This window comes from Oncorhynchus masou, chromosome 29 (assembly GCF_036934945.1).
Source record: "Oncorhynchus masou masou isolate Uvic2021 chromosome 29, UVic_Omas_1.1, whole genome shotgun sequence".
Lineage (NCBI taxonomy): Eukaryota > Metazoa > Chordata > Actinopteri > Salmoniformes > Salmonidae > Oncorhynchus > Oncorhynchus masou.
The window spans coordinates 72084095-72110704 of record NC_088240.1 but is presented as its reverse complement, the minus strand read 5'-3'; the positions used below and the strand labels follow the sequence as shown (position 1 = coordinate 72110704).

Below are 26610 nucleotides of genomic sequence, written 5' to 3'. Positions count from 1 at the left end.
ACCCATCTGGACAAGAGGAATACCTATGTGAGAATGCTGTTCATCGACTACAGCTCGGCATTCAACACCATAGTACCCTCCAAGCTCGTCATCAAGCTCGAGACCCTGGGTCTCGACCCCGCCCTGTGCAACTGGGTACTGGACTTCCTGACGGGCCGCCCCAGGTGGTGAGGGTAGGTAACAACATCTCCTCCCCGCTGATCCTCAACACTGGGGCCCCACAAGGGTGCGTTCTGAGCCCTCTCCTGTACTCCCTGTTCACCCACGACTGCGTGGCCACGCACGCCTCCAACTCAATCATCAAGTTTGCGGACGACACAACAGTTGTAGGCCTGATTACCAACAACGACGAGACGGCCTACAGGGAGGAGGTGAGGGCCCTCGGAGTGTGGTGTCAGGAAAATAACCTCACACTCAACGTCAACAAAACTAAGGAGATGATTGTGGACTTCAGGAAACAGCAGAGGGAACACCCCCCTATCCACATCGATGGAACAGTAGTGGAGAGAGTAGCAAGTTTTAAGTTCCTCGGCATACACATCACAGACAAACTGAATTGGTCCACTCACACAGACAGCACCGTGAAGAAGGCACAGCAGCGCCTCTTCAACCTCAGGAGGCTGAAGAAATTCGGCTTGTCACCAAAAGCACTCACAAACTTCTACAGATGCACAATCGAGAGCATCCTGGCGGGCTGTATCACCGCCTGGTACGGCAACTGCTCCGCCCTCAACCGTAAGGCTCTCCAGAGGGTAGTGAGGTCTGCACAACGCATCACCGGGGCAAACTACCTGCCCTCCAGGACACCTACACCACCCGATGTTACAGGAAGGCCATAAAGATCATCAAGGACATCAACCACCCGAGCCACTGCCTGTTCACCCCGCTATCATCCAGAAGGCGAGGTCAGTACAGGTGCATCAAAGCTGGGACCGAGAGACTGAAAAACAGCTTCTATCTCAAGGCCATCAGACTGTTAAACAGCCACCACTAACATTGAGTGGCTGCTGCCAACACACTGACACTGACTCAACTCCAGCCACTTTAATAATGGGAATTGATGGGAAATGATGTAAATATATCACTAGCCACTTTAAACAATGCTACCTTATATAATGTTACTTACCCTACATTATTCATCTCATATGCATACGTATATACTGTACTCTATATCATCGACTGCATCCTTATGTAATACATGTATCACTAGCCACTTTAACTATGCCACTTTGTTTACATACTCATCTCATATGTATTTACTGTACTCGATACCATCTACTGTATCTTGCCTATGCTGCTCTGTACCATCACTCATTCATATATCCTTATGTACATATTCTTTATCCCCTTACACTGTGTATAAGACAGTAGTTTAGGAATTGTTAGTTAGATTACTTGTTGGTTATTACTGCATTGTCGGAACTAGAAGCACAAGCATTTCGCTACACTCGCATTAACATCTGCTAACCATGTGTATGTGACAAATAAAATTTGATTTGATTTGAAATGAATGACAAAGTACACCATTGGATTACATAGTAAACAAAAAAATGTGTACCCGTTTTGGCTTGTGAGCACTACATTCAAAACTACTGTCTGAAATTATCCAAAAGTTCTGGAGCATCACTTTAATGCCTGATGACAAACTGAATTATTCAGCTCCATTGTTCCTACAAACCAACGTTCGTGGGCGTGGCGTATCGTTTCGCCGGAGCAAGGAGTTTGAGTAGCCAGGCATCTTTAATTCTGCACCATCAGGATGCAGTGGTCGTCCACTTATGGGTACATGATGGAGGCTACTTGTGTGAAAGAAATAGCTGCTGATGGGACAGCGTGAATTTAAGTGTTTTTCAAGTTACAGGTTTTCTAGTCAATCTTTATTTTCTGAAGGCAAGTCAAGTGCTATGCTGCCAGACCCAATCCCCCCCCAGTTGAGAAAAGATGAATGGGCAGCACCTTTGACCAAAATTAGATGGTATAGAATGCAGCCGAGATTGTATGATATTATTGTGTTGATGACATGTGACCCCCTAAACACGACTTAAGTTACTGTCGTGCATTGCCTCTCATTTGTTTTTATAACCTGATAGGCCTACTATCTAGTCGCTAAGTGTCTCAACTCAATACTTCTCAACTGTATGTGTCAAGATGTTTCCAGACATCAAGATGAAGATGATGGCTAAGTCCTATGCATGACATTTAGATTTTTGATACCGATTTTTGTCCCCAAAATTGGCTACAATATGATACACTGTAGGCCTATGCTTCGTATAACCATTCCTGCCATCTGCTGGTGAATCCAGCCAGTCACATAATACAACCATGATCTGCATTTCCTTGTCATTTCATCTGCAGACTTTTTATGTGAATGTTGTATCTTTAATGTTCAACTTGAATTCTCCCCTTACAGTGAAAAATATAATAATTTAAGAAAAACCATAACTTAATTGTACAAAATTGATACAGTGTATTATCTGAGCTCGAGGACTATCCATCTTGGAATAGTACCACTATAAAATACATAATGTTTGTGGCTACACAGTCTACGCTTGATAATAGCACCTGCATATAACAACGGCCAGTATTACCCCGGATTGTTACTGTAATGGGTGTTGTATCGAACACCGAGACAGACAGGATGTGGAGCTGAAAGAAAGAAGGCGGAGAATAGTTCAAAGTCGCTGGAAACATTGTCGCAAAATCCGAAAGGATTGCAATGGAGCGATTACCTTTATTTAGAATAAACTAATAACGAAAGGGTAAGTGGAATTGTGACTTTTCTGTCCTTGTCTAAATAAATGTTACATTCGAAACTTATCGAGGCCCTTTCCAAGGCACTGAAACAGGGATATTTACTAGTCTCACTTCCCGAAGTTGGCTGCCAGACACGGGGAACAAATGGAGATTCCGAATGCCAATTTGGGAAAAACATGAAGAAATGAACTGTACATTCCCATTCTATTCCATGTAACTGCAGTATTCCATGTAACTGCAGTGTAATTCTCTTAAACCTTTGATAATAGGGTTTATTCTGAAGTAGTTGTTTTTTACTTTAAAAATGAAAAATCTATGTTTTTTAAATAATTTGACTGGAGTGTACGTGATTTGTAACCAAGTCAAAACATTTTACTATTCAATAGCCTTTTCTCGGTGTTATTTTTGTTAGTAGCCTAATTTGGGAAACGAATATGTTTTTTGTTGGCTAAACTATTCCACACTACTGAACATGATAGAAACAGTCACGTGGTTCGCTATATGCCAATCGATACAGTAGCAAAACATTAGATTGTTTGGTAAAATCATAATAATAATCATTAAATCAGTTTTGATTGCTTTGTTTATTGTTAAAGCAATTCTCTCCACGACTCAAACATGTAAACATAAACAAAACAACCATACAAAAGTGCATAGGACTATTGCAGCAGATTAAAAAGTGAAATAAGTGATTTATGTTCTGCAGTACAGCAAATTATACACTTATTGAATGCAAACTGCATGCATTCCAGACGGTGCTTTCTGTGAATGATTACCTGTGTGAGATTAGATGGCGTGGCATGCTCCAATCAGACATTGTTACATACCAGACTTCACAAGACACTTAAAGCTTTAAGCCTGTATCAACAAGCTGATGCTGTTATTGAATTAGTCTGCAATTCAGTGTGCAATTCCACCACATAATCTATTCTCCACTGCAGAAGAGACTGGACAGATGTATTTCTCACTAGCAATAATCCACTCAGATCAATATGAATTATCTGTGTGTAACCTTTATTTAACTAGGACAAATGATTATTTACAATTACTTTGTAAAGTTTATCATTAAGGTGTTATAAATATTGACGTTCAAGGCCCAATGCAGTGAAAAAAACGTGATATCCTGTGTTTTATACATATTTCCACGCAATGAGATTGGAATGATACTGTGAAATTGTGAAAATTATGATAATGCCCTTTTAATGTAAGAGCTGTTTGAAAACACCACCTGAAATTTCAACCTGTTTTTCTGGGATGGTGTTTTTGCCTGCCTGGTGATATCAATTAGTTAATAGAACAATAAGAAAGAGTTCAAAACCTCTCTGCCAATAACAGCTAGTTTTCAGTTTTCCTCTCCCGACTGAGACCACTCCCAGACAGTCCTAGCAAATATCTTTGCAAAGAAGCTACTCATTTTTTGGGGGACCACTTTAATTGAAAACATTCACATTAAGGTACTTAATTGTAACCAGAAATGATTTGAAATTGAGAAAAAAATGCTGCATTGGACCTTTAATGCTTTGGAACCAAACTCCATAATAGCCCTTCAAAACACACCAGATAAATTATACTCTGTTCTTTTTTTAAAGCTTGGGATTTCCAAACATGCCACCGTGCTGATGCCGTGGTGGCTGATGGGAATGTTTTACCTGTCGTTACTCCTTTTGTCTCCATGGATAGGACCCCAGCAAGCCTAGAGGAATGTAGATGAAGAGTGATCCGGCCTCCAACATAAAGCTATCCCTCCACTGAACCAAATAGGGCTGTTTATACACAAAGAGTTTAGCCTAGCAACCGGCTGCCACCATGATGATATCCAGGCTGGTCTGGGTGTGCCTGGCACTGCTAGGGGCGAGGAGCTGCCACGCCCACAGTCTATTCACCTGTGAACCCATCAAGGTGCATCGCTGCCTGGGGATGCTCTACAACATGACTTTCTTCCCCAACATGATGGAGCACTATGACCAGGACATAGCAGCCAGCAGGATGGAGGTGAGTGTTTTTCACCGTGATAAAACCCTTAGATTTCAGAAACGTCCAGAGTAGTGATGCTGGGCGGGCGGGCAGGTGAGGGCAGCGATCGGTTGAAGAATAAGCATTTAGTTTTACTTGCATTTAAGAGCAGTTGGAGGCCAATGAAGGAGAGTTGTATGGCATCGAAGGTCGTCTGGAGGTTAGTTAACACAGTGTCCAAAGAAGGGCCAGAAGTATACAGAATGGTGTCATCTGCGTAGAGGTGGATCAGAGAATCACCAGCCGCAAGAGCGACATCATTGATGTATACAGAGAAGAGAGTCGGCCCGAGAATTGAACCCGGTGGCACCCCCACAGAGACTGCCAGAGGTCCCGACAACAGGCCCTCCGATTTTGACACCTCTATCTGAGAAGTAGTTGGTGAACCAGGCGAGGCAATCATTTGACAAACCAAGGCTGCTGAGTCTGCCGATAAGAATGCGGTGATTGACAGAGTCGAAAGCCTTGGCCAGGTCGATGAATACTGCTGCACAGTATTGTCTTTTGTCGATTATGATACCGTTTAGGACCTTGAGCGTGGCTGAGGTGCACCCATGACCAGCTCTGAAACCAGATTGCATAGCAGAGAAGGTACGGTGGGAATCGAAATGGTCGGTGATCTGTTTAACTTGGCTTTTGAAGACCTTAGGAAGGCAGGGTAGGATAGATATAGGTCTGTAGCAGTTTGGGTTTAGAGTGTCTCCCCCTTTGAAGAGGGGGATGACCGCGGCAGCTTTCCAATCTTTGGGGATCTCAGACGATACGAGAGGTTGAACAGGCTAGTAATAGGGGTGGCAACCATTGTGGTGGATAATTTTAGAAAGAGAGGGTCCAGATTGTTTAGCCCAGCTGATTTGTAGGGGTCCAGATTTGGCAGCTATTTCAGAACATCAGCTATCTGGATTTGTGTGAAGGAGAAATGGGGGAGGCTTGGGCATGTTGCTGTGGGGGGTGCAGAGCTGTTGACCGTGGTAGGGGTAGCCAGGTGGAAAGCAAGGCCAGCCGTATCTATAGTAATAGATGCATGCAGTACCTACTGCTGACAGACAATCTGACCAAATGGCCTGTTGGAAAGTGTCATAATGGGATCTAGGTATTGTTATGAAGTTGACTCTCCTGTTGCTCTTCTGTTCAGTGTTATTTGATAGGATTTTCCGGGTTGAGGACTAGCCCTTTCCTTTAGGGGCATTGTTCCTGTTACGATGTCAATGTGCCAATATTCCTCTAGTATTTGGCAGCTTAGTGGTAACACTTTCAGCACCTGTAAGGAAATAGACCTAAATAGAGTGAAAAACTAGTATATATTTTTAGTATACATTACAAACTCAACTAATGCATTTTGAAGTTAGGATGCCATATTGCGTAGCCAGCCCTTTCCTGCAGTCAAATGACCAAATCGCCGTCTAGTGGCCTCATGGGTGAAATGTTATTCATATTTTCATAATTTAATAATTAATTAAAAAAAAAAAAAATTAACTGACAGAAATCCGGTGTTTCTATGTCAAACGGTTTTGTTATTTTTCAGTCTTCTGTGATACATATAAAGTGTAATATTGGGATATTTTTATTTAATACATTTCAACTCTATTTCTGACATGGTACAGGTGTTTTCTTTTTCTAAAGCCCATAACCATGTGTGTGAGGTGTATATTTGTTTAAGACTACCAAGAAACACTCTGTGTGACCCTGATTTAGCCCACTGCAGTAAAAGGTTAATTGAGTCATTGCTATCCATAGTCAAGGGACCTTGTGTGGAAATCCACAGTAGAGGAATCAAACTTTTTGAATGAGGATATACAGAGTCCCTAATTCCAATACACTCTAAACAGAAAAATACAAGAAACTGCAGATTGTAGACTAAAAAGAGCTCTTTGAGATGGAGTTTGGGACCTCCAAAGAAGTGAAACAAGGACTCATACAGTCGGAGAGCCAGTTCCCCAGCCCCCGTCTAGATCTGGGCTGCAGCCAGCCTGGAGCTGGGGAAACCGTCAGGGAGAGAACGTTGAATAGTGTGATTGTTAGATTGGTCCTGTGTTGATGGTTGGATTGATGGGGAAATGTTGCTTATACAGTGTAAACATCGGCTGGATTCACTGCCTCCAGCAGTCATAGTTCTTTCTGCATAACTGCTTTTGTAAACTGAACAGGACTCTTTGATATCATGGCGTATCTGATCCAAACCAAGTGGCCCTTAGATTAAGATGGCAACATGATACAGTCTGTAACCTTTGAAGGATCCAGTTATAATTGTTTTGGGAATGATTTGTGGCAGTTGTTTCAGATGGCATCTTAAGCTTTTGTGATATGGTCGTTACATCGACCAGATCTGTTTATTTGGATAAACTCTGTTAAGCGTGACTCAACAATGCCAAAAATAACCATTCATGCTTTGGAAAGATATGTTTTCATACTTTGGTAGAAATAACTGTGACCTGTTTAATGGTTGTTAGAGCAGAGCAGCAGCTTTAGTGTGATGGAATGGATACTGTGCAGAAGCCCAACAGTTCTGTCCATTCCAGTCAACATCCCTCTTGACTCCTGGTTTCCAAATAGTCCCAGAGTCATTTCCTGATGCCCCCCCCTACTCAAATCTGTTGAAACTGAGTCCGCCTGTGAAAGGAATCCTTTGTGTGGCACCATAATACAGTGCATTACAGCCTCTTATGTACTGTAGCCGTTTTAGCTTTTCCAACCAAGTCACGTGTACAGGAAAATAAAACTATTCTATTTCTGGATCTGCCCATGGCAAGGGAACTGCATGGACTGTATTGTGGCCGTGAGTGACGGTATTAACCTCACGTTGACTGACTTTTTAATTACAAACTGTTGTGATGTCTAGATGAATCTAGTTGAAATCAATATTGGTTGTTTGTATTAAAAACATGCCGGACCAGTTGTTCAGCTCCACCCTTACAGGTACAGCTACAGGAACATGGTACTAGTATTTGCTAGGGTAGCAAAATTCCGGTAACTTTCCCAGGTTTTCCCAAAATTCTGTTTGGAAGATTCCTGGAATTAGGACAGAAATCCAGAAACTACAACCAGTACCTTTGAATTGAGGGAAAGATACTGGAATTTTGCAGTCCTAGTATTTCTTGAACCATAAAAATCTGAATGGATCTATGTCTATCTTTTGCTCTCTCTCTCTCTCTCGCCCTCTCTCTCTCTCTCTCCCTCTTTCTCCCTCTCTCTCTCTCTCTCTCTCTCCCTTTCTCTCTTTCTCCCTCTTTCTCCCTCTCTCTCCCTTTCCCTTTCTCCCTCTTTCTCTCTCTCTCTCCCCCTCTCCCTCTTTCTCTCTCTTTCACTCCCCCTGTCCCCTTCCCTCCCTCTGTCTCCATAGCCCTTCATGCCGCTGGTCAACCTGCGCTGCTCTCCGGACGTACATCACTTCCTGTGTCAGGCCTTTATCCCAGCATGCACTGAGGACACCAAAGTGATCCGGCCATGTCGCGACCTGTGTGAGAAAGTGAGGTCAGACTGCAGGAAGGACATCAGCACCTTCGGCATCACCTGGCCTCTGGAGCTGCAGTGCGACAGGTAAATGTGACTGACTGAGTTGAACTCAATTCTCCAGGTCTCAGGCCAGGTTACTCATCAACGTGGGCGAGGTTCACTGAACCACAACATCTGTTACATACATAGGCGTGTTGTACTGTGCCAAGTTGTATAGATGAAAAGGAACATTCCTGACTTTTTTCAGATGACCAAATAGTAAGCGTTTATAAACTGCTTGCTAACAGCCTGTTGACCAGTTATTACATTTATCAGCACTAAGTTTTGAAATGGTATTCATATAGTTATGGTTTTGAATCTTTACCCTACTTTTTCTCCTCTAGGTTGGAAGATTGCCTCTACTCTCTAGATGGCTCAGTCCTGCCACCAACCAGAGTGACCACACCCAAGACCTATCTGTCTGCCAAGAGGGACATGGGCTTCTGGTGTCCCCTTCAGCTGAAGACCCGACCCGGCCAGGGATCCACGTTCCTGGGTGCCGGGGACTGCGCTCCCCCTTGCTCCAACATGTACTTCAAGCCCCATGAAATCGAGTTCGCCAAGACCTTCATCGGGGTGTGCTCCATCGTCTGCCTCTGTGCCACACTCTTCACCTTTCTCACCTTCCTCATCGACGTCAAACGCTTCCGCTACCCCGAACGGCCAATCATCTTCTACGCCGTGTGCTACAGCTTCGTGTCGCTCATCTACTTCATCGGCTTCCTGCTGGGGAACAATGCATCCTGCAACAAGGTCTGTTTGTGTCTGTGTCTGAAATGACAACCAATCCCCTGTATTGTGCACTCCTTTAGACCAGCCCCCAGAGCCCTATGGACCCTGGTCTAAAGTATTGTACTACAGTGCATTCGGAAAGTATTCAGACCACTTTTTCTACATTTCGTTACATTAGTCTTATTCAAAAAGGATTTAAATTTATTTTCTCCTCATCAATCTACACACAATACCCCATAATGACGAAGCAAAAACAATTTTGCATTTTTTTTGGGGGGGGGGGGGGCCAAATGTATAAAAAATACAAATATCACATTTACATAAGTATTCAGACCCTTTACTCAGTACTTTGTTGAAGCACCTTTGGGAGCGATTACAGTCTCGAGTCTTCTAGGGTATGACGCTACCAGCTTGGCACATCTGCATTTGTGGAGTTTCTTCCATTGTTCTCCGCAGATCCTCTCAAGCTCTGTCAAGTTGGATGAGGTGTGTCGTTGCACTGCTATTTTCAGGTCCCTCCGGAGATGTTCGATCGGGTTCAGGTCACGGACATTCAGAGACTTGTCCCAAAGCCACTCCTGCATTGTCTTGGCTGTGTGCTTAGGGTCATTGTCCTGTTAGAAGGTGAACCTTTGCCCCAGTCTGAGGTCTTGAGCGCTCTGGAGCAGGTTTTCATCAAGGATCACACTGTACTTTGTTCTGTTCATCTTTCCCTCGATCTTCACTAGTCTCCCAGTCCCTGTCACTGAAAAACATCTCCACAGAATGATCCTGCCACCACCATGCTTCACCGTAGGGATGGTGCCAGGTGTCCTCCAGACATGACGCTTGGCATTCAGGTCAAAGAGGTCAATCTTGGTTTCATCAGACCAGAGAATCTTGTTAGTCATGGTATGAGAGTCCTTTAGGTGCCTCCTGGCAAATTCCAAGCGGGCTGTCATGTGCCTTTTACTGAGGAGTGGTGTCTGCCTGGCCACTCTACCATAAAGGCCTGATTGGTGGAGTGCTGCAGAGATGGTTGTCCTTCTGGAAGGTTCTCCCATCTCCACAGAGGAACGCTGGAGCTCTGTCAGAGTGATCATCAGGTTCTTGGTCAACTCTCTGACCAAGGCCCTTCTACCCCGATTGCTCAATTTGGCCGTGGCCAGCCCAAGGAAGAGTCTTGGTGGTTCCAAACTTCTTCAATTTATGAATGGTGGAGACCACTGTGTTATTGGGGACCTTCAATGCTGCAGAAATGTTTTGGTACCCTTCCCCTGATCTGTGTCTCCACACAATCCTGTCTCGGGAGCTCTACGGACAATTCCTTCAACCTCATGGCTTGGTTTTTGCTCTGACATGCACTGTCAACTGTGGGACCTTATATAGACTGTTCTATACCTTTACAATTGATGTCCAATCAATTGAATTTACTACAGGTGGACTCCAATCAAGTTGTAAAAACATTCCAAGGAGGATCAATGTAAACAGGATGCACATGAGCTCAATTTCGAAAGTCTCAAAGCGAAGGGTCTGAATACTTATGTAAATAACGTATTTCTGTTTTAAATTTTTAATAAATGTACACAAATGTCAATATTTTTTTCGCTTTGTCATTATGGTGTATTGTGTGTAGATTGAGTAAAAAAATGAATTTAGTCAATTTTAGAATAAGGCTGTAACGTAACAAAATGTAGAAACAGTGAAGGGGTATGAGTACTTTCCAAATGCACTGTATGTAAGGAATAGGGTGGCATTGGGATACAGCCCATGTCTTGTGATGTATGTCCTGTGATGATATCTGAAGTCATGTAGCTATATATTGTGATGTTTTATATGTATGCCAGGTATACTTATCTTCCTAGCAAACTTCTCTATGGGACATAAAAGTAGTCATTCATCCGTTAATCTATTTATTCATTCATTCATTCCAGGCGGTACACCCTGCTGCCATGGACACGGTGGTGCTGGGCTCCCAGAGTAAAGGCTGTACGTTACTCTTCATGCTACTCTACTTCTTCTCCCTGGCCGGCATCGTCTGGTGGGTCATCCTCACCATCACCTGGTTCCTGGCCGCCGGGCCCAAGTGGAGCTGCGAGGCCATCGAGAAGAAGGCAGTGTGGTTCCACTCTGTCGCTTGGGGGATCCCCGGAGCACTAACCGTCATGCTACTGGCTCTCAACAAGGTGGAGGGAGATAACATCAGCGGGGTGTGCTTCGTGGGGCTCTATGATCTGGACGCGCTGCGGTACTTTGTGCTGGCGCCACTGTGTATCGGGGTTGTGGTTGGGCTGTCTCTGCTCCTGGCTGGGATCGTGTCGCTCAACAACGTGCGTCAGGTGATCCAGCACGATGAGAGGAACCAGGAGAAGCTGAAGAAGTTTATGATCCGTATTGGGGTGTTCAGTGGTCTGTACCTGGTGCCCCTGGTCACTCTGCAGGGGTGTTATATCTATGAACAGAGCCAGCGCTCCACCTGGGAAAATACCTGGATCAATGACCGTTGCCAGGAGTACAGCATTCCCTGCTCACACAAGGTAACACACGCTCAGCACTAGAACATTTTCATAATAATTTGATATATATGCTGCTGCAAAATTAATCTAACATTAACAGATGTTAAAAATCATTGCTCTTCTTATGCTTTCTTTCAGCCACAGTAAAATGTATGATTATATTTGGCAGATGTTTAAATGGAAATGGTATCATTAAGCAATAAGGCACGAGGGGGTGTGGTACTCTACAACATCCGTAGAGTATGTCCCTATCTCACACAGGAAGCGGCGCAGGTCCTAATCCAGGCACTTGTCCTCTCCCGTCTGGACTACTGCAACTTCCTGTTGGCTGGGTTTCCCATTTGTGCCATCAACCCCCTGCAACTTATTCAGAACGCTGCAGCCCACCTGGTTTTACAACTTTCCCAAGTTCTCCCATGTCGCCCCACTCCTCAGCACCCTCCACTGGCTTTCAGTCGAAGCTCGCTTTCACTACAAGACCATGGTGCTTGCCTACGGAGCACTGCCTCTCCCTACCTATGCTCAAGCCCTACACCCTAACCCGAGCACTCTGTTCTGCCACCTCTGGTCTCTTGGCCATCCCACCCCTATTGAAGGGCAGCTCCTGCTCAGTCCAGTCCAAGCTCTTCTTCTTTTTTATAATAATAAAATATTCCTGAAACAACAAAATTGCACTTGACCCCCCCACCCTCTTTCTAGCTTTGCTGATAGCTACTTTATTGAGAAAAGGTGTACTTACTGTGATATGTGGTTGTCCCATCTAGCTATCTTAAGAGGAATAATTAAGAGGAATCTCTCTGTATAAGAGCATCTGCTAAATTACTCAAATGTAAATTCTCTCAACCAGCTTCACCTGGAATGCTTTTCCAACAGTATTGAAGGAGTTCCCACATATGCTGACCACTTGTTAGCTGCTTTTCCTTAACTCTGTGGTCCGACTCATCCTAAACCATCTCAATTTGGTTGAGGTCGGGAGATTGTGGAGGCCAGGTCATCTGATGCAGCACTCCATCACTCTCCTTCTTGGTAAAATAGCCCTTACACAGCCTGGAGGTGTTGGGCCATTGTCCTGTTGAAAAACAAATTATAGTCCCACTAAACCAAAACCAGATGGGATGGCGTATAATTGCAGAATGCTGTGGGAGCCATGCTGGTTAAGTGTGCCTTGTATTCTAAATAAATCAGAGACAGTGTCACCAGCAAAGCACCCCACACCATAACACCTTCTCCTCCATGCTTTACGGTGGGAAATACACATGCAGAGATCATCCGTTCACCCACACCGTGTCTCACAAAGACACGGCGGTTGGAACTAAAAATCTCTAATTTGGACTCCAGACCAAAGGACATATTTACACCGGTCTAATGTCCATTGCTTGTGTTTCTTGGTGTCCTTTAGTAGTGGTTTATTTGCAGCAATTCGACCATGAAGGCCTAATTCACAGGTCTCATCCGAACAGTTGATGTTGAAATGTCAGTTACTTGAACTCTGTGAAGCATTTATTTGGGCTGCAATTTCTGAGGCTGGAACTAATGAACTTATCCTCTGCAGCAGAGGTAACTCTGGGTCTTCCATTCCTGTGGCGGTCCTCATGAGAGCCAGTTTCATCATAGCGCTTGATGGTTTTTGCGACTCATACTTGAAGAAACTTTTAAAATTCTTGACATTTTCCGTATTGACTGACCTGCATGTCTTAAAGGTATGATGGACTGTCGTTTCTCTTTGTTTATTTGAGCTGTTCTTGCCATAATAGGGATATATTCTGTATACCACCACTACCTTGTCACAACACAACTGATTGGTACAAACACATTAAGAAGGAAAGACATTACACAAATTAACTTTAAACAAGGCACACCTGTTAATTGAAATACATTCCAAGTAACTACCTCATGAAGCTGGTTGAGAAAATGCCAAGAGTGTGCAAAGCTGTCATCCAGGCAAAGGGTGGCTATTTGAAGAATCTCAAATATGAAATATATTTAGATTTATTTTGGTTACTACATGATTCAAATCAAATCAAATGTATTTATATAGCCCTTCGTACATCAGCTGATATCTCAAAGTGCTGTACAGAAACCCAGCCTAAAACCCCAAACAGCAAGCAATGCAGGTGTAGAAGCATTATTATTATTGTTATTTCATAGTTCTGATGTCTTCACTATTATTCTACAATGTAGAAAATAGTCCAAATAAAGACAAACCCTTGAATGTGTAGGTGTTCTAAAACCTTTGACCGGTAGTGTATATGTCTATTATTACACGGCTAATGGCTTGGCCATATACCACAAACCCCCGAGGTGTCTTATTGCTATTATAATCTGCTTACCAACATAATTAGAACAGTAAAAAATATTTTTATGTCATACACGTGATGTACCACAGCTTTCAGCCAATCAGCATTCAGGGCTCAAACCACCCGGTTTATAATACAGTTTATAACACTGTAATGTTGTGTTTCAGACTACAGAGTCTGGTCGTCCAGACCTGTCCCTATTCCTAATTAAATACCTGATGACCCTGGTGGTTGGGATCTCAGCTGTGTTCTGGGTCAGCAGCAAGAAGACCTGCTCAGAATGGGCCTTCTTCTTCAACAGGACCAGGAAGAAAGAGTAAGGACACTTCACTAATGCCTGTCTCTCAATGGCACCCTAAGGTCAAAAGTAGTGCACTATATAAGGAATAGGTTGCCATTTGGGAAGCAACTTGGGTTTTACAGTATGCAACATTTACAGATTGCAGATGATATCATTCTACTGTGATCTAATTCTATTTCTCTATCCAGCCCCATTAGTGAGAGCCGCAGAGTTCTCCAGGAGTCCTGTGAGTTCTTCCTCAAACACAACAGCCGTGTCCAGCACAAGAAGAACCACTACAACCCCGGCTCCCACAAACTTAAGGTAATCTCCAAGTCCATGGGCACCAGCACCGGTGCCTCAGCCACAGGCAACCACGGCACCTCAGCAGTGGGCAACCATGAGGCCATCCGGGGTCAGGCTTCTTTCTCAGAGGCCAGGGGCTCATCTGAGGCCTCCGCCAGGGAGCAGCTGGAGAGGGGCAGCTCCACCCGTGGCTCCAGGCTGAGGGAGAGGGAGAAGCAGCCCAGTGGACAGGCCCTGTCTGGGGGGAGAGAGGGGGCAGAGAGACGTAGTAAAAAGGGCAGCTCCAGCAAGGTTAGCAGCCGCTCAGAGAGCTTCCACAGAGTCCCAGAGGGAAGGTAAAGACAGATACTTTCACCGTTTTGCCTAAGTACTTTCTGACCTACACATACGTACTTCAAAAGGTTTTGTCCGCTCCACTGTTTACAGGTTGTTTTTTACAAACTTGTCTTGTAGGATGACTCCCCGGAGTGAACTATCAGAGACGAGACAGATGCCCAGTGGACAGCACCTGGCTTTAAGCCACTCCCACAGCGGCAGTGCGAAAGGCTCTCTCCCTCACCTGGTTCGCCAGTTACCAGAGGAGAAAAAGGACAAGGACAGCAGCTGCTGAGCCCAACCAGCAGGCTCCTATGATACTTAACACCAACAAAGATGGGTGACTCTGGTCCTCAGGGGCTAGACTGAGTGTCTGCTGGTTTTTGTTCTGTTCTTCCTTTCAAATGAGCAACTGATTTAACCTGTCATACCATACCAGATGTGTACACTCGGAACAATCAGTGATATTAGTGGCTCGATTAAGTACCTGAGGGAGAATAGAGAGTTGAGAAAATCCAAAAGACAGGAGTTTTCCTTCACACCACAGAGACGGGAAGGAAGAGACTAGGTGGGCCACTAAGGTCCTAGAGAGTTCCCTGCAGTGACCGACCCAACAGGTGTAGCTGCTGTACATCAGTCAGCTTGACTGGATCACTGGACACATCAAGGTGAATGAGGTTAGAGAATCATGCAGCTCTGAAGAGCTGTGCAGCTCCAGCAAGGTTAGCAGACCAACAGTTGCATTTCCCTGCTGGAAAACAGTCACTTCGGTTGACATATTGTTTATTTACTTATGAAAGCTGTACTTTTCTGAGGGTAGATTGATATGTAGAGTGTGTAGAATGTACACTGGCAATATTTATGTAAACTATTTTATTTTCTATCACTGGACTAGTCTTTACACTGAGTTTAAGCGCTTGAAAATCTGAAAATCGCGAATGTTTCACCAAACAATCAGAACTTCAACAATATCTAGCTGTGGTGGTTAACTCTTTTTATTTTATTTTTGTATTCAAATGGTTAATGTCATGTATATGTAGACAATTCCATCATGAAACAATGAGAAGCAAGCATAGCAGTTCTGTAGTAAAAGTAATTGCAGTAGACAGGAGGTTCTCACTACCAATACAATCAGTATGCTACTCTACTTTTCATTCCTTTTCCATTAGTGTTTTTCAGTATATCTATAAATAGTTACATAAGCATTTTTCAATTTGCTGACTCTGCTCATTAACTTAATTTCCAGTAAATCTTAGTGGAGCATGTGTTTTTTATACTACAGTTTCTAGAAGAATGTGCCTTGTGAACTAAATCATGGTTTTCAGATAACCTACTTTTTGTCTGTCTACCTACAGATGCTTTACATGTGTGACAGTCATTCCATGTGCGTATTCATCTCCAGTGAAATATGTGGACAAAGTAACCAGGCTTATTTCTGGCTCTTGACCTTATGTAAGTTGTTGTGGTTGGACATCTCACTACACTAGAGGAGTTACCACTTAGAGATGAACCCAGTGCAAATACTGAGTGATACTATACAATTTGTACAGAGATCGAATGTCTTTTTTTGGAGTTTATATTTCTGTTACGCAATTATCTTTAAACCAAATATAGTAGTATATATACCTAACATAACTGATGATCCAATATGAAAACACCACTGGAAAAATCAGAGACGAAATCCAATCCAAAGCATGTACCTAGTTGAGTTGATCTTTTTTGACAAATGTGTGGGGTTTGTTCAGTATTTCAATTGTCATGATTCCTACCGGTAATCCATGAACTGTGTTTGACTACACATTTTTCTTGCAAGCATTTTCCCGAAAGGCCTGTTGGGAATAAGTCTTGTACACTGTATTAATAAAAACCATGTATCCATCCATACATACTCACAATAATTTGATAAGTATTTGAATCCCTCCCATGCTGAATTGTTTTATTGTCTTTAATCTGACCCTGTCCTTGATCTTCATCCAAATCTATTGTATATTATTATGTGGCTATCAGAAGACAAAGGTTCCAGCTAAAGGGAATGTGTTATCTTGCTTCCACTCCTTCACAAATGAATAATATAACAACTACTCATCCTTGATTGCATATAGACTTGTTTAGGCTATAGATTTTTTTGTATATATATTTTAAATTCCCTATACTTTTTTTGTGAACTTTTGTAGTCTTATGTTGTATGTACTATTTGATATATATTTTGTATCAATTATATTTCCTTTTAATAAAAGATTATTGAATCAAATAAAATGTAATTTGTCTCATGAATGGGTGCCTAGTTTTGTATTCCCCATACAGATAGTGAACCATGTTGTCATGTTTGTGTTAAATTCCACGTTCAAAACAACTGGGAACTCAGAAATCCGACTGGGAAAAATATTTTTTGAACGTTCATCCAACTCGGAATTCCAAGTCGGAAACTGGTGTCTTTCTAGAGCTCAGAGTTTCCGACCTGAAAATAACTGACATCATGATTTGACCTCGTTCTTTTCTAGGTTCCAGTTGTCTTGAAAGCACCAATATACATAACCTATAATTGTTTGTAGTCATCAACATTAATCATCAGCTAGTCTACAGGAAAAATACTTAAGGAAGATTTCAATTAAATAAGCCTCCTTTTCAAAACCCATTGGAGGAGAAGATCAGAGAGGCTGGACCTCTGACTTTCTCATCCAATGGGTTTTGAGTGTTTTATTTTACCATTATTTTACCTGGTAAATTGACTGAGAACACATTCTCATTTACAGCAACGACGTGGGGAATATTTGGAGAGGAGGGGGATGAATGAACCAATTGTAAACTGGGGACAGATTGGGAATTTAACCAGGACACCGGGGTTAACACCTCTACTCGTACGATAGGTGCCATGGGATCTTTAGTGACCACAGAGAGTCAGGCCACCCATTTTAACGTCCCATCCGAAAGACGGCACCTGAAAGAGTGTCCACAATGAGGTTAGGCGAGAGGACACAATGAGTATGCCATTGAGTTCTTCCCAATTTCATGAAATAACAGACTAGAATACCCACATATAACTGGGTTCTATACCATGATGTGGATCTACAATAGATGAGAAATTACATAGTTCCGTTTTCCCAATCTGTTATTAGTGGTGGGGCAGCCCACAACAACTGTAAACAAGCTGAAGCATAATCAATATGTTGGGTTCTATTCAATCTATAACGCTGAAGACATTTCCTTTTTGTTCTTTATTGCTCCTCTATTATTCCTCAAGCAAGGTGGGAGGCCGATGACATCACGATTCCCATCACACCAACTCCTTGAAGTTTGCAGTTGTGTCTAAAAAACACTATTTTGCTCAGCAACAACAAAATAATCTCCCTTTAGTGTGTGCACTTTATGTTATCGCTTTTCAACAGTAAAAGTTCAAAATTCGCTGGAGCGGTTTGTTGTGAAGCAATTGAGGGGGGGCAAATAGTCTATAACGGGTCTTGAACAAGTGACCATGTGGTTAACACATGTTCCAGTTCCAGACCAATTGACACGCAGTAGGCTCACATTAATATAATTAATATTTTTTAAGTAAAATGTTATTTCCCGCCCATGACAACTTCTGAGTAGGTCCAGACATTTGACAAACTTTAGCTGCAAAAACTCATAAATCATATGCTTTGGGAGAACACATTTACAGGCAGAGCATAGGCGCGCTCTAGATTTCCCTCATCCCCACTCACTTGAAATACGGCGCAGCACAGCAGCAGGGAATCCTTGCCGTGCCGTGGTCTCTCTCGATCTTTTGGGGAAATAAAAGATGGTATCAGCTCTAACTCGTCTGCTGCTCCTCACCTGCGTGATTCTACCTTTCAATGGAGCAGAGAAATTGAGAAAGGCGCTTGACAGGAAGGATGTTGAATACGAAAAGGTAAAACAAAACATCTCAAATAAACTATTTTGGGTTAAAGCTGCACAGCCCTCAAAAGTGCCGAAAACTACAGAATCTCATCCCGATTCATTTAACCAATGTTTAAGCCGTTAATTGTTGCAAATGTCTTTCATTATTTCATCCTTTAAAATATCAAACGTTTTTTTTCAAAGATATTTTATTTTCAGTGATTTTCGGTTCCATATCTACTACCATCATTTTGAATGGGCTATGTAAGATTGGTGCCACGTTGACCAGTGGCCACTCGCAAATGTTCTTTCAATATTATATGGCATATTGGGCACAACTGACTCAAACAAGAAGCTGGCAAAGGTCCAGCATGCAGAACAATAAAAAAGACCCAGACAGAAGTCATGAGGGATCTGGCTGGTTCATTGTTTGTTCACTGGACACAGACGTCAGCTCAACATCTTGTTTGGATTTACATTTGGTTGAGTTGTCAACTAACGTGAATTCAACAAAATATGTCACCATGTCATTGGATTTAGGTTATACGTTGGGTGAAAAAAGACGAAATGTCATTATGCTGATGACTTTTTTCAAATCCAATTAGTTTCCCACGTTGATTCATCTCATCACATTGGAATTACGTGGAAACGACGTTGTTTCAACCAGTTTTTGCCCAGGTTTAGCCTACTGTAAAATAGTGGGTGGTTGCTTTGGTGTAGTCTTAGTGCTTACATCTGACCAGCAGTGAAGGACTGCATGGTAATAACTGACTAATGTGATTTGATGAACATCATCTTGTTATTATCTGTCTAATGTACTGGAAACGATGCAAACAAACCAAACTGCACCAGAATCTCTGCTGAATCCAATTCAAGAACCTCTTATTTGAACAACATGGTAATAATCTCATCCTTTCCAGAGCGTATCGTTTTTTTTCTTGCCACTGTAACGTTACTGTGTGTTATGTGTGTCTTTAGCAGCATGCTCTCAGCCTGGTTTGAAGTCTACACACGGTTTGCTGAGACGTCACTTTTTTCTCTATGTTGGGTCTTCTTTTTGTCCAGCTCGTTTGAAAAGTTTGGATCTGTGTAAAACCTAATTGAGTCCAAAGTTAATATGGTGTGTTGGGGATTTCTCAATGTTAGTACACGGTTACAATAACAGTCACTTTCTCTGTTTACGCAGCAGAAGTATGTTTGTCTGTGTGAAGTATAAACACTATATTATACAGTGGGCTACTGCAGTTTGTTCAGCACGTTTCGGATTAGTTAATAGGAAAGTCAGCTGTGTAGCTGAGCTGAACAGAGGTGCCTTTCATGGTTTTTGAATTCTCTCCAGAAACAAATCAAACCCTCATAAACGTCTGAGACATCCATTCCCTCAACGGTGGTCTTATAAGGATATTGGATCCAGTCCTGTATGGCTCAGTTGATAGAGCATGGCACTTGCAATGCCCGGATTGTGGGTTGGAGTCCCGGGACCACCCATAAGTAATGTATGGATAAAAATGTCTGCTAAATGGCATATATTAATAAAGGATAATAACCACATTTTTATAGTCCATTTACATATGGTTGTAACGCTCGTCCTCTTCTTCTGACGAGGAGTAAGAGATATCGGACCAATTTGCAGCGTGGTAAGTGTCCATTTTAACATGTAAAACTGAACACTACAAAATACAAAATAACAAAGTGAAAGAACGAAACAAACGAAACAGTCCCGTGTGGCACAAACACTGACACGGAAAATAATCACCCACAACTCAAAAGTGAAACCAGGCTACCTAAGTATGGTTCTCAATCAGGGACAACGATTGACAGCTGCCTCTGATTGAGAACCATACCAGGTCAAACACAGAAATCCCAAATCATAGAAAAAGGAACATAGACAACCCACCCAACTCAAGCCCTGACCATACTAAACAAAGACATAACAACAGACCTAAGGTCAGAGCGTGACAATGGTCACTTATAGGCTACGGTATTATGCATCACAAATCCCATACATGTGCTCAAGTGCTTTTTTAGGAGAATACTTGGTTTATCTTAAAGTCACAATCTGTCATTTCAACAGCATGACTCTGGTACTTTGTTTGGTAAGCTGTGGGACCCAGACACATCACTCCCCCAGTCAGAGCAGACCCCCAGGTGGCTCCACCATAGTCACTTAATGGCAAAAACGGACCTGGGTCTGGTTTTCTAATAGCGATGGAATGTAGGCTTGCGAGTGTTTTAACGATGTATTTTCCCACAAAAGCCGAAGATATATCAGGCGTTTTCCTAATCACCATGCAGAGAGAATTGTCGCTTTGTATCGTTGGAGCATGTGTTGATACTGTTAGGATCGAAAGAAAGTGAGTGCTGCTCTTGGATCAGATTTGTCAATCAAAATCCTTCTTTAACATTATGAGTATTTCACAATACTGACAACGGATCAGCTCCTAGACCTAGAGAGATATTTATATTTATTGATTTTTTATTTTACCTTTATTTAACCTGACAAGTCAGTTAAGAACACATTCTTATTTACAATGACGGCCAAGGAACAGTGGGTTAACTGCCTTGTTCAGGGGCAGAACGATATTATCACAGATGGCTGGAAATATTGAGGGGTATTATTCTAATGATAAAATTGCACTAAATCACTGATTTGGCAGATCATTGTGCACAAGTTAGGCTACACATCATAAAATATGTTGAGACAAATTAAAGACAGCAGAATAGAACTCAATTTATTGAACATGAAATGTATTTCAATATGATTGAAATAGGCCTATAGCTTACTGTTTCTATTTTAATTTGGCCATCTCTCATTTGAAACATATTTTTATAAGTCGCTAGTTTGTATCAATTGCAAGGACATTGGCAACTTTGAATTTCTAGTCAACTTTGTTCTGAAGATATCTTGTTCACAGAGACAGATGTGATTTTATGTTTAGCGGAGATCTTCTGTGTATAAAGTGAAGTGGGAGGGCAAAAAAAACATCCAACGGCGTGCTTAGCTGTTCTATGAGTGGTCTGAGGCAGGCGTTAGATCTCGAGTGTTTTCAAGTTCAACGTTAATAACGATGGTTTTGAACTTAGTCTTAAGATGCTTTTGGGAAACCTGGCCAAGGGCTCTTCAGGCCTGGTATATTGCTCAGTAAACCATTTGTGTCTCGACAGCTGGAATTTAAATACGGCATGTAATTCCATAGTCTACCCCATTTTATATTTGATTTTGGCATTCCTGAAATGCGCATTGTCTAAAAGTAATATGAACAATATCAGCTCAAGTTAGAACAAGTTCTTGAAATAACCAGTTCACTGTAATATAAGCTGACGTTGTCTTTGGTTTCTTATTTGTTATCGAAGACTCAGTCTTTGCACAGCACAGCACAACCTAGCACAGCACAGCACAGCTGCATGACTAATAAAAAGCTGACACTTTCCTAGCCGATTCTCAACGGTTACTAATGACTCCATTGAGCACTGGCTAACTTTTTCCTGTGTCCTTTTATATCCTTTAAGTGAATGTTCTTGATCTGAGAACAATGCTACATATTTATTCTGATACAATGTGCTTAACTAAGAGTATCACAAGTTTGTATGTTAAATACTGGACTCTAGGCCGAGTACATCAGACAACAGCACAGAAAAATACTTCCTGATTTCCCCCCATTTACATCTACTCAGTTGCTGATTCACCACGTATATCTACGTATGAGAGTCTTGCAATAAACAGTCATGTTAGAGAAGCATGGTTTCTCTCTCTGTGTGGTATGGTTACTCTGGCCAGCCAGCCTGTCTGTATGTGTTTGAGTCACTGTGAGTAAGAGGGAGCATCTGTTTAAACAAAACAGAACTGGACATTGAATCATGCTGGTCTGTCTGTCTCAAGTCACTGACTGACCACAAACACAGGAACACAGATTTACACTCTGAATTCCTGCTTCATTCACTCTGTCACTCACTTCATTTGGTCACAAAAGGCCCAGACATTTGACATCTTCTTTTGCACTTTTGTGATTGGGAGTCAAGTCCCCCTGGACACAAACTGGTTGAATCAGTGTTGTTTCCACATCATTTAAACAAACAAAAATCAATGCGACGAAGTTTAATCAATGTGGAAAACTGATTGGATTTGCAAAAAGTCATCAACGTAAAAGAATTTCAGAAATGTTTGTCATTTTCTCACCCAACTTTTCACCTAAATCCATGACAAGGTTTACGTTTCTGTTGATTTCAGATTGAATTCACGTTAGTTGACAACCAAATCAACTGTAAATCAAAACTAGACATTGAACTGACGTCTGTGTCCACCATTATCCATTACAGGTCTAGATGTCCATTGTCATGAATGTGGGCACATACATTTGATGTAGTTCATATGATGCTAAGAAGACAACCTGGTATTTCTTATCTCTAGGTGGTATGTTATTAGTGTGGTTATTAGAACAGTCTGTCTCTCCCTCTTGTTCCCCATTATAACAGTGTCTCTCTCCCTCCATCTCTTTCTATCTCCCTCCCTCTCTCATTCTCCAGTACAACAGCTGCCCCCAGGGTCCGGCTGGCACCCCTGGAAGGGAGGGTAACCCTGGCACCAATGGCATCCCTGGGACTCCTGGCATCCCGGGGCGCGATGGCATCAGGGGGGAGAAAGGAGAGTGTGTGAGTGAGGTGTTTGAGGAGCCATGGAAACCCAACTACAAGCAGTGTGCCTGGAACTCACTCAACTATGGGATCGACCTGGGCAAAATAGCTGTAAGTGGCAGGCAATGCTCATTAGACAAGATCTGGGGCACAGAGTAATATAGTTACATCAGCATTATTACTATGTTGATCATCAATAATAAGGTTGATTGTGTTTGTTTAGAGAAAAACATTTGTTAACATGTTATTTTCATTTGCTCTTACGCCTCTGTACTAACAGTGTAATTGCTAGTAACAGCATTATATTATTCACACTGAATTGAAACGAGACATGAATACAAAACATAAAACATTGAAGATGCTATCATTGCTAGTGTCTCCACCTCTCGTGTCTCCCCTGTAGGACTGTACATTCACCAAGCTGCGTTCAGACAGTGCCCTGCGTGTGCTCTTCAGCGGCTCCCTGAGGCTGAAGTGTAAGACAGCCTGCTGCCAACGTTGGTACTTCACCTTCAACGGAGCTGAGTGTACAGGACCTCTGCCCATCGAGTTCATCATCTACCTCGACCAAGGCAGCCCTGAGCTCAACTCCACCATCAACATACACAGAACCTCATCTGGTAATCAACCTTACACTCACTATATACAGAACCTCATCTGGTAATCAACCTTACACTCACTATATACAGAACCTCATCTGGTAATCAACCTATCACTCACTATATACAGAACCTCATCTGGTAATCAACCTTACACTCACTATATACAGAACCTCATCTGGTAATCAACCTAACACTCACTATATACAGAACCTCATCTGGTAATCAACCTATCACTCACTATATACAGAACCTCATCTGGTAATCAACCTTACACTCACTATATACAGAACCTCATCTGGTAATCAACCTAACACTCACTATATACAGAACCTCATCTGGTAATCAACCTTACACTCACTATATACAGAACCTCATCTGGTAATCAACCTTACTCACTATACACAGAACCTCATCTGGTAATCAACCTTACACTCACTATACAAAGAACCTCATCTGGTAATCAACCTTACACTCACTATATACAGAACCTCATCTGGTAATCAACCTTACACTCACTATATACAGAACCTCATCTGGTAATCAACCTTACACTCACTATATACAGAACCTCATCTGGTAATCAACCTTACACTCACTATATACAGAACCTCATCTGGTAATCAACCTTACACTCACTATATACAGAACCTCATCTGGTAATCCACCTTACACTCACTATATACAGAACCTCATCTGGTAATCAACCTTACACTCACTATATACAGAACCTCATCTGGTAATCAACCATACACTCACTATATACAGAACCTCATCTGGTAATCAACCTTACACTCACTATACACTCACTATATACAGAACCTCATCTGGTAATCAACCTAACACTCACTATATACAGAACCTCATCTGGTAATCAACCTTACACTCACTATATACAGAACCTCATCTGGTAATCAACCTTACTCACTATACACAGAACCTCATCTGGTAATCAACCTTACACTCACTATACAAAGAACCTCATCTGGTAATCAACCTTACACTCACTATATACAGAACCTCATCTGGTAATCAACCTTACACTCACTATATACAGAACCTCATCTGGTAATCAACCTAACACTCACTATATACAGAACCTCATCTGGTAATCAACCTTACACTCACTATATACAGAACCTCATCTGGTAATCAACCTTACACTCACTATATACAGAACCTCATCTGGTAATCCACCTTACACTCACTATATACAGAACCTCATCTGGTAATCAACCTTACACTCACTATATACAGAACCTCATCTGGTAATCAACCATACACTCACTATATACAGAACCTCATCTGGTAATCAACCTTACACTCACTATGTATAGAACCTCATCTGGTAATCAACCTTACACTCACTATACAGAGAACCTCATCTGGTAATCAACCTAACACTCACTATATACAGAACCTCATCTGGTAATCAACCTAACACTCACTATATACAGAACCTCATCTGGTAATCAACCTTACACTCACTATATACAGAACCTCATCTGGTAATCAACCTTACACTCACTATATACAGAACCTCATCTGGTAATCAACCTTACACTCACTATACACAGAACCTCATCTGGTTAGAGATTATACCACCAACATGCACAGCTCATCCAGTAAACTGAGCTATTGTAGCTAGTGGTAGCTATTTGTTTTTGGTAATATCTCTACTATTACTGTTTACATTCTACTGTGAAGCAAGACATTTGGCATATGTATGCATACTCCATAGTTTTCCTTCTTTAGCTGCCAAGTTCACCAGTGTAGCAAGACCAAAACAAAGCAATTAACAGCCCTCGTCTTGGCACACACACGGCAGTGTTAGTGTTCAATGTAACTCAGGAAGTTGTCTTGAAAATAAACCCCAATTACCTTAGTTTTTCTCTCAGTGACACTTTACCCGAATTTAGAGTAACTTCTCGTCTTGTCCCAGTTGAAGGGTTGTGTGAGGGGATCTATGACCTGTGTATTCCTCTTGTCTTGTCCCAGTCTAAGGGTTGTGTGAGGGGATCTATGACCTGTGTATTCCTCTTGTCTTGTCCCAGTTGAAGGGTTGTGTGAGGGGATCTATGACCTGTGTATTCCTCTTGTCTTGTCCCAGTTGAAGGGTTGTGTGAGGGGATCTATGACCTATGTATTCCTCTTGTCTTGTCCCAGTTGAAGGGTTGTGTGAGGGGATCCGGGCAGGCCTGGTGGACGTGGCTATCTGGGTGGGGACCTGTGCTGACTACCCCAGAGGAGATGCATCTACAGGGTGGAACTCTGTATCCAGGGTCTTCATAGAGGAGCTGCCCAAATGAGGCCGTATTTATTAAGTGATGGGACCAGGCCCCATAGAGAAAGAACCCCTAACAATCCTTCTGAAGCCTTTGACTACATATCAGTTTAGTTTCTGGATGGGTTCCTAGTCTTTGACAATGTCCTCTGGCCAATCAGACTTCAGTTGTGGCTAAAGCCTACTACAGTATCACTGATGTTCACTTGAATGTTCTGTACTACAGCACATGGGTAGGGTCTAGTTTATTGGCCACCTGAAATTAGATTTATTCCTCATTAGTCCCATTCCTGTTTAATAAGGAAGGATTCTGGCTGTGCATGTAATCTGTTGAAGTCGTACATTTTTAAATGAATTACTGTCAATAAAGTAATATTTTGTATGAATCAGGCATTATGTTACTCATTATACTATAACATGTTTTCCTATCAGAGAATATTTTTTGGGGAAAATGTGTGAATTCATAAAGAAATGCATTTAGTGCATTTAAATGCATTTAGACAGTTTTTTCAAGTGACAAGTGAATACAGCATAGCTGTTAAATGTAATCTGA

The 26610-nt window shown here is 42.2% G+C and overlaps 2 protein-coding genes across 3 annotated transcripts; both read left to right on the top strand.

The window, feature by feature from the left end:
* The first annotated feature begins 2481 nt into the window (after positions 1–2481).
* LOC135520437 (frizzled-6-like) lies at positions 2482–16945 on the top strand. Of its 2 annotated transcripts, none has more exons than XM_064946001.1 (8): positions 2482–2759; positions 4344–4746; positions 8108–8304; positions 8604–9012; positions 10905–11507; positions 13951–14099; positions 14273–14704; positions 14823–16945. In XM_064946001.1, exons 2-8 carry the CDS (start codon positions 4561–4563, stop codon positions 14977–14979), a joined length of 2133 nt encoding a protein of 710 aa, XP_064802073.1. In that variant the 5' UTR covers positions 2482–2759; positions 4344–4560; the 3' UTR covers positions 14980–16945. The 2 variants fall into 2 exon arrangements, with proteins under 2 accessions (XP_064802073.1, XP_064802074.1); XM_064946002.1 differs by having other exon boundaries at positions 2483–2759; positions 4435–4746.
* Positions 16946–18219: 1274 nt separating this feature from the next.
* Positions 18220–26443, top strand: LOC135520436 (collagen triple helix repeat-containing protein 1-like). The gene is made up of 4 exons (XM_064946000.1): positions 18220–18573; positions 23067–23285; positions 23578–23794; positions 25940–26443. The coding sequence occupies exons 1-4, from the start codon at positions 18463–18465 to the stop codon at positions 26080–26082; spliced, it is 690 nt and encodes a 229-aa protein (XP_064802072.1). The 5' UTR covers positions 18220–18462; the 3' UTR covers positions 26083–26443.
* Positions 26444–26610: the final 167 nt, after the last annotated feature.

Coding starts and splice junctions, on each gene's coding strand:
- LOC135520437 (XM_064946001.1), top strand. CDS start 4,561: ATGATGATATCCAGGCTGGTCTGGGTGTGCCTGGCACTGCTAGGGGCG. Junction 11,508..13,950: donor GCATTCCCTGCTCACACAAG/GTAACACACGCT, acceptor GTTGTGTTTCAG/ACTACAGAGTCTGGTCGTCC. Junction 14,100..14,272: donor AACAGGACCAGGAAGAAAGA/GTAAGGACACTT, acceptor TTCTCTATCCAG/CCCCATTAGTGAGAGCCGCA.
- LOC135520436 (XM_064946000.1), top strand. CDS start 18,463: ATGGTATCAGCTCTAACTCGTCTGCTGCTCCTCACCTGCGTGATTCTA. Junction 18,574..23,066: donor AGGATGTTGAATACGAAAAG/GTAAAACAAAAC, acceptor CTCATTCTCCAG/TACAACAGCTGCCCCCAGGG. Junction 23,795..25,939: donor CATACACAGAACCTCATCTG/GTAATCAACCTT, acceptor GTCTTGTCCCAG/TTGAAGGGTTGTGTGAGGGG.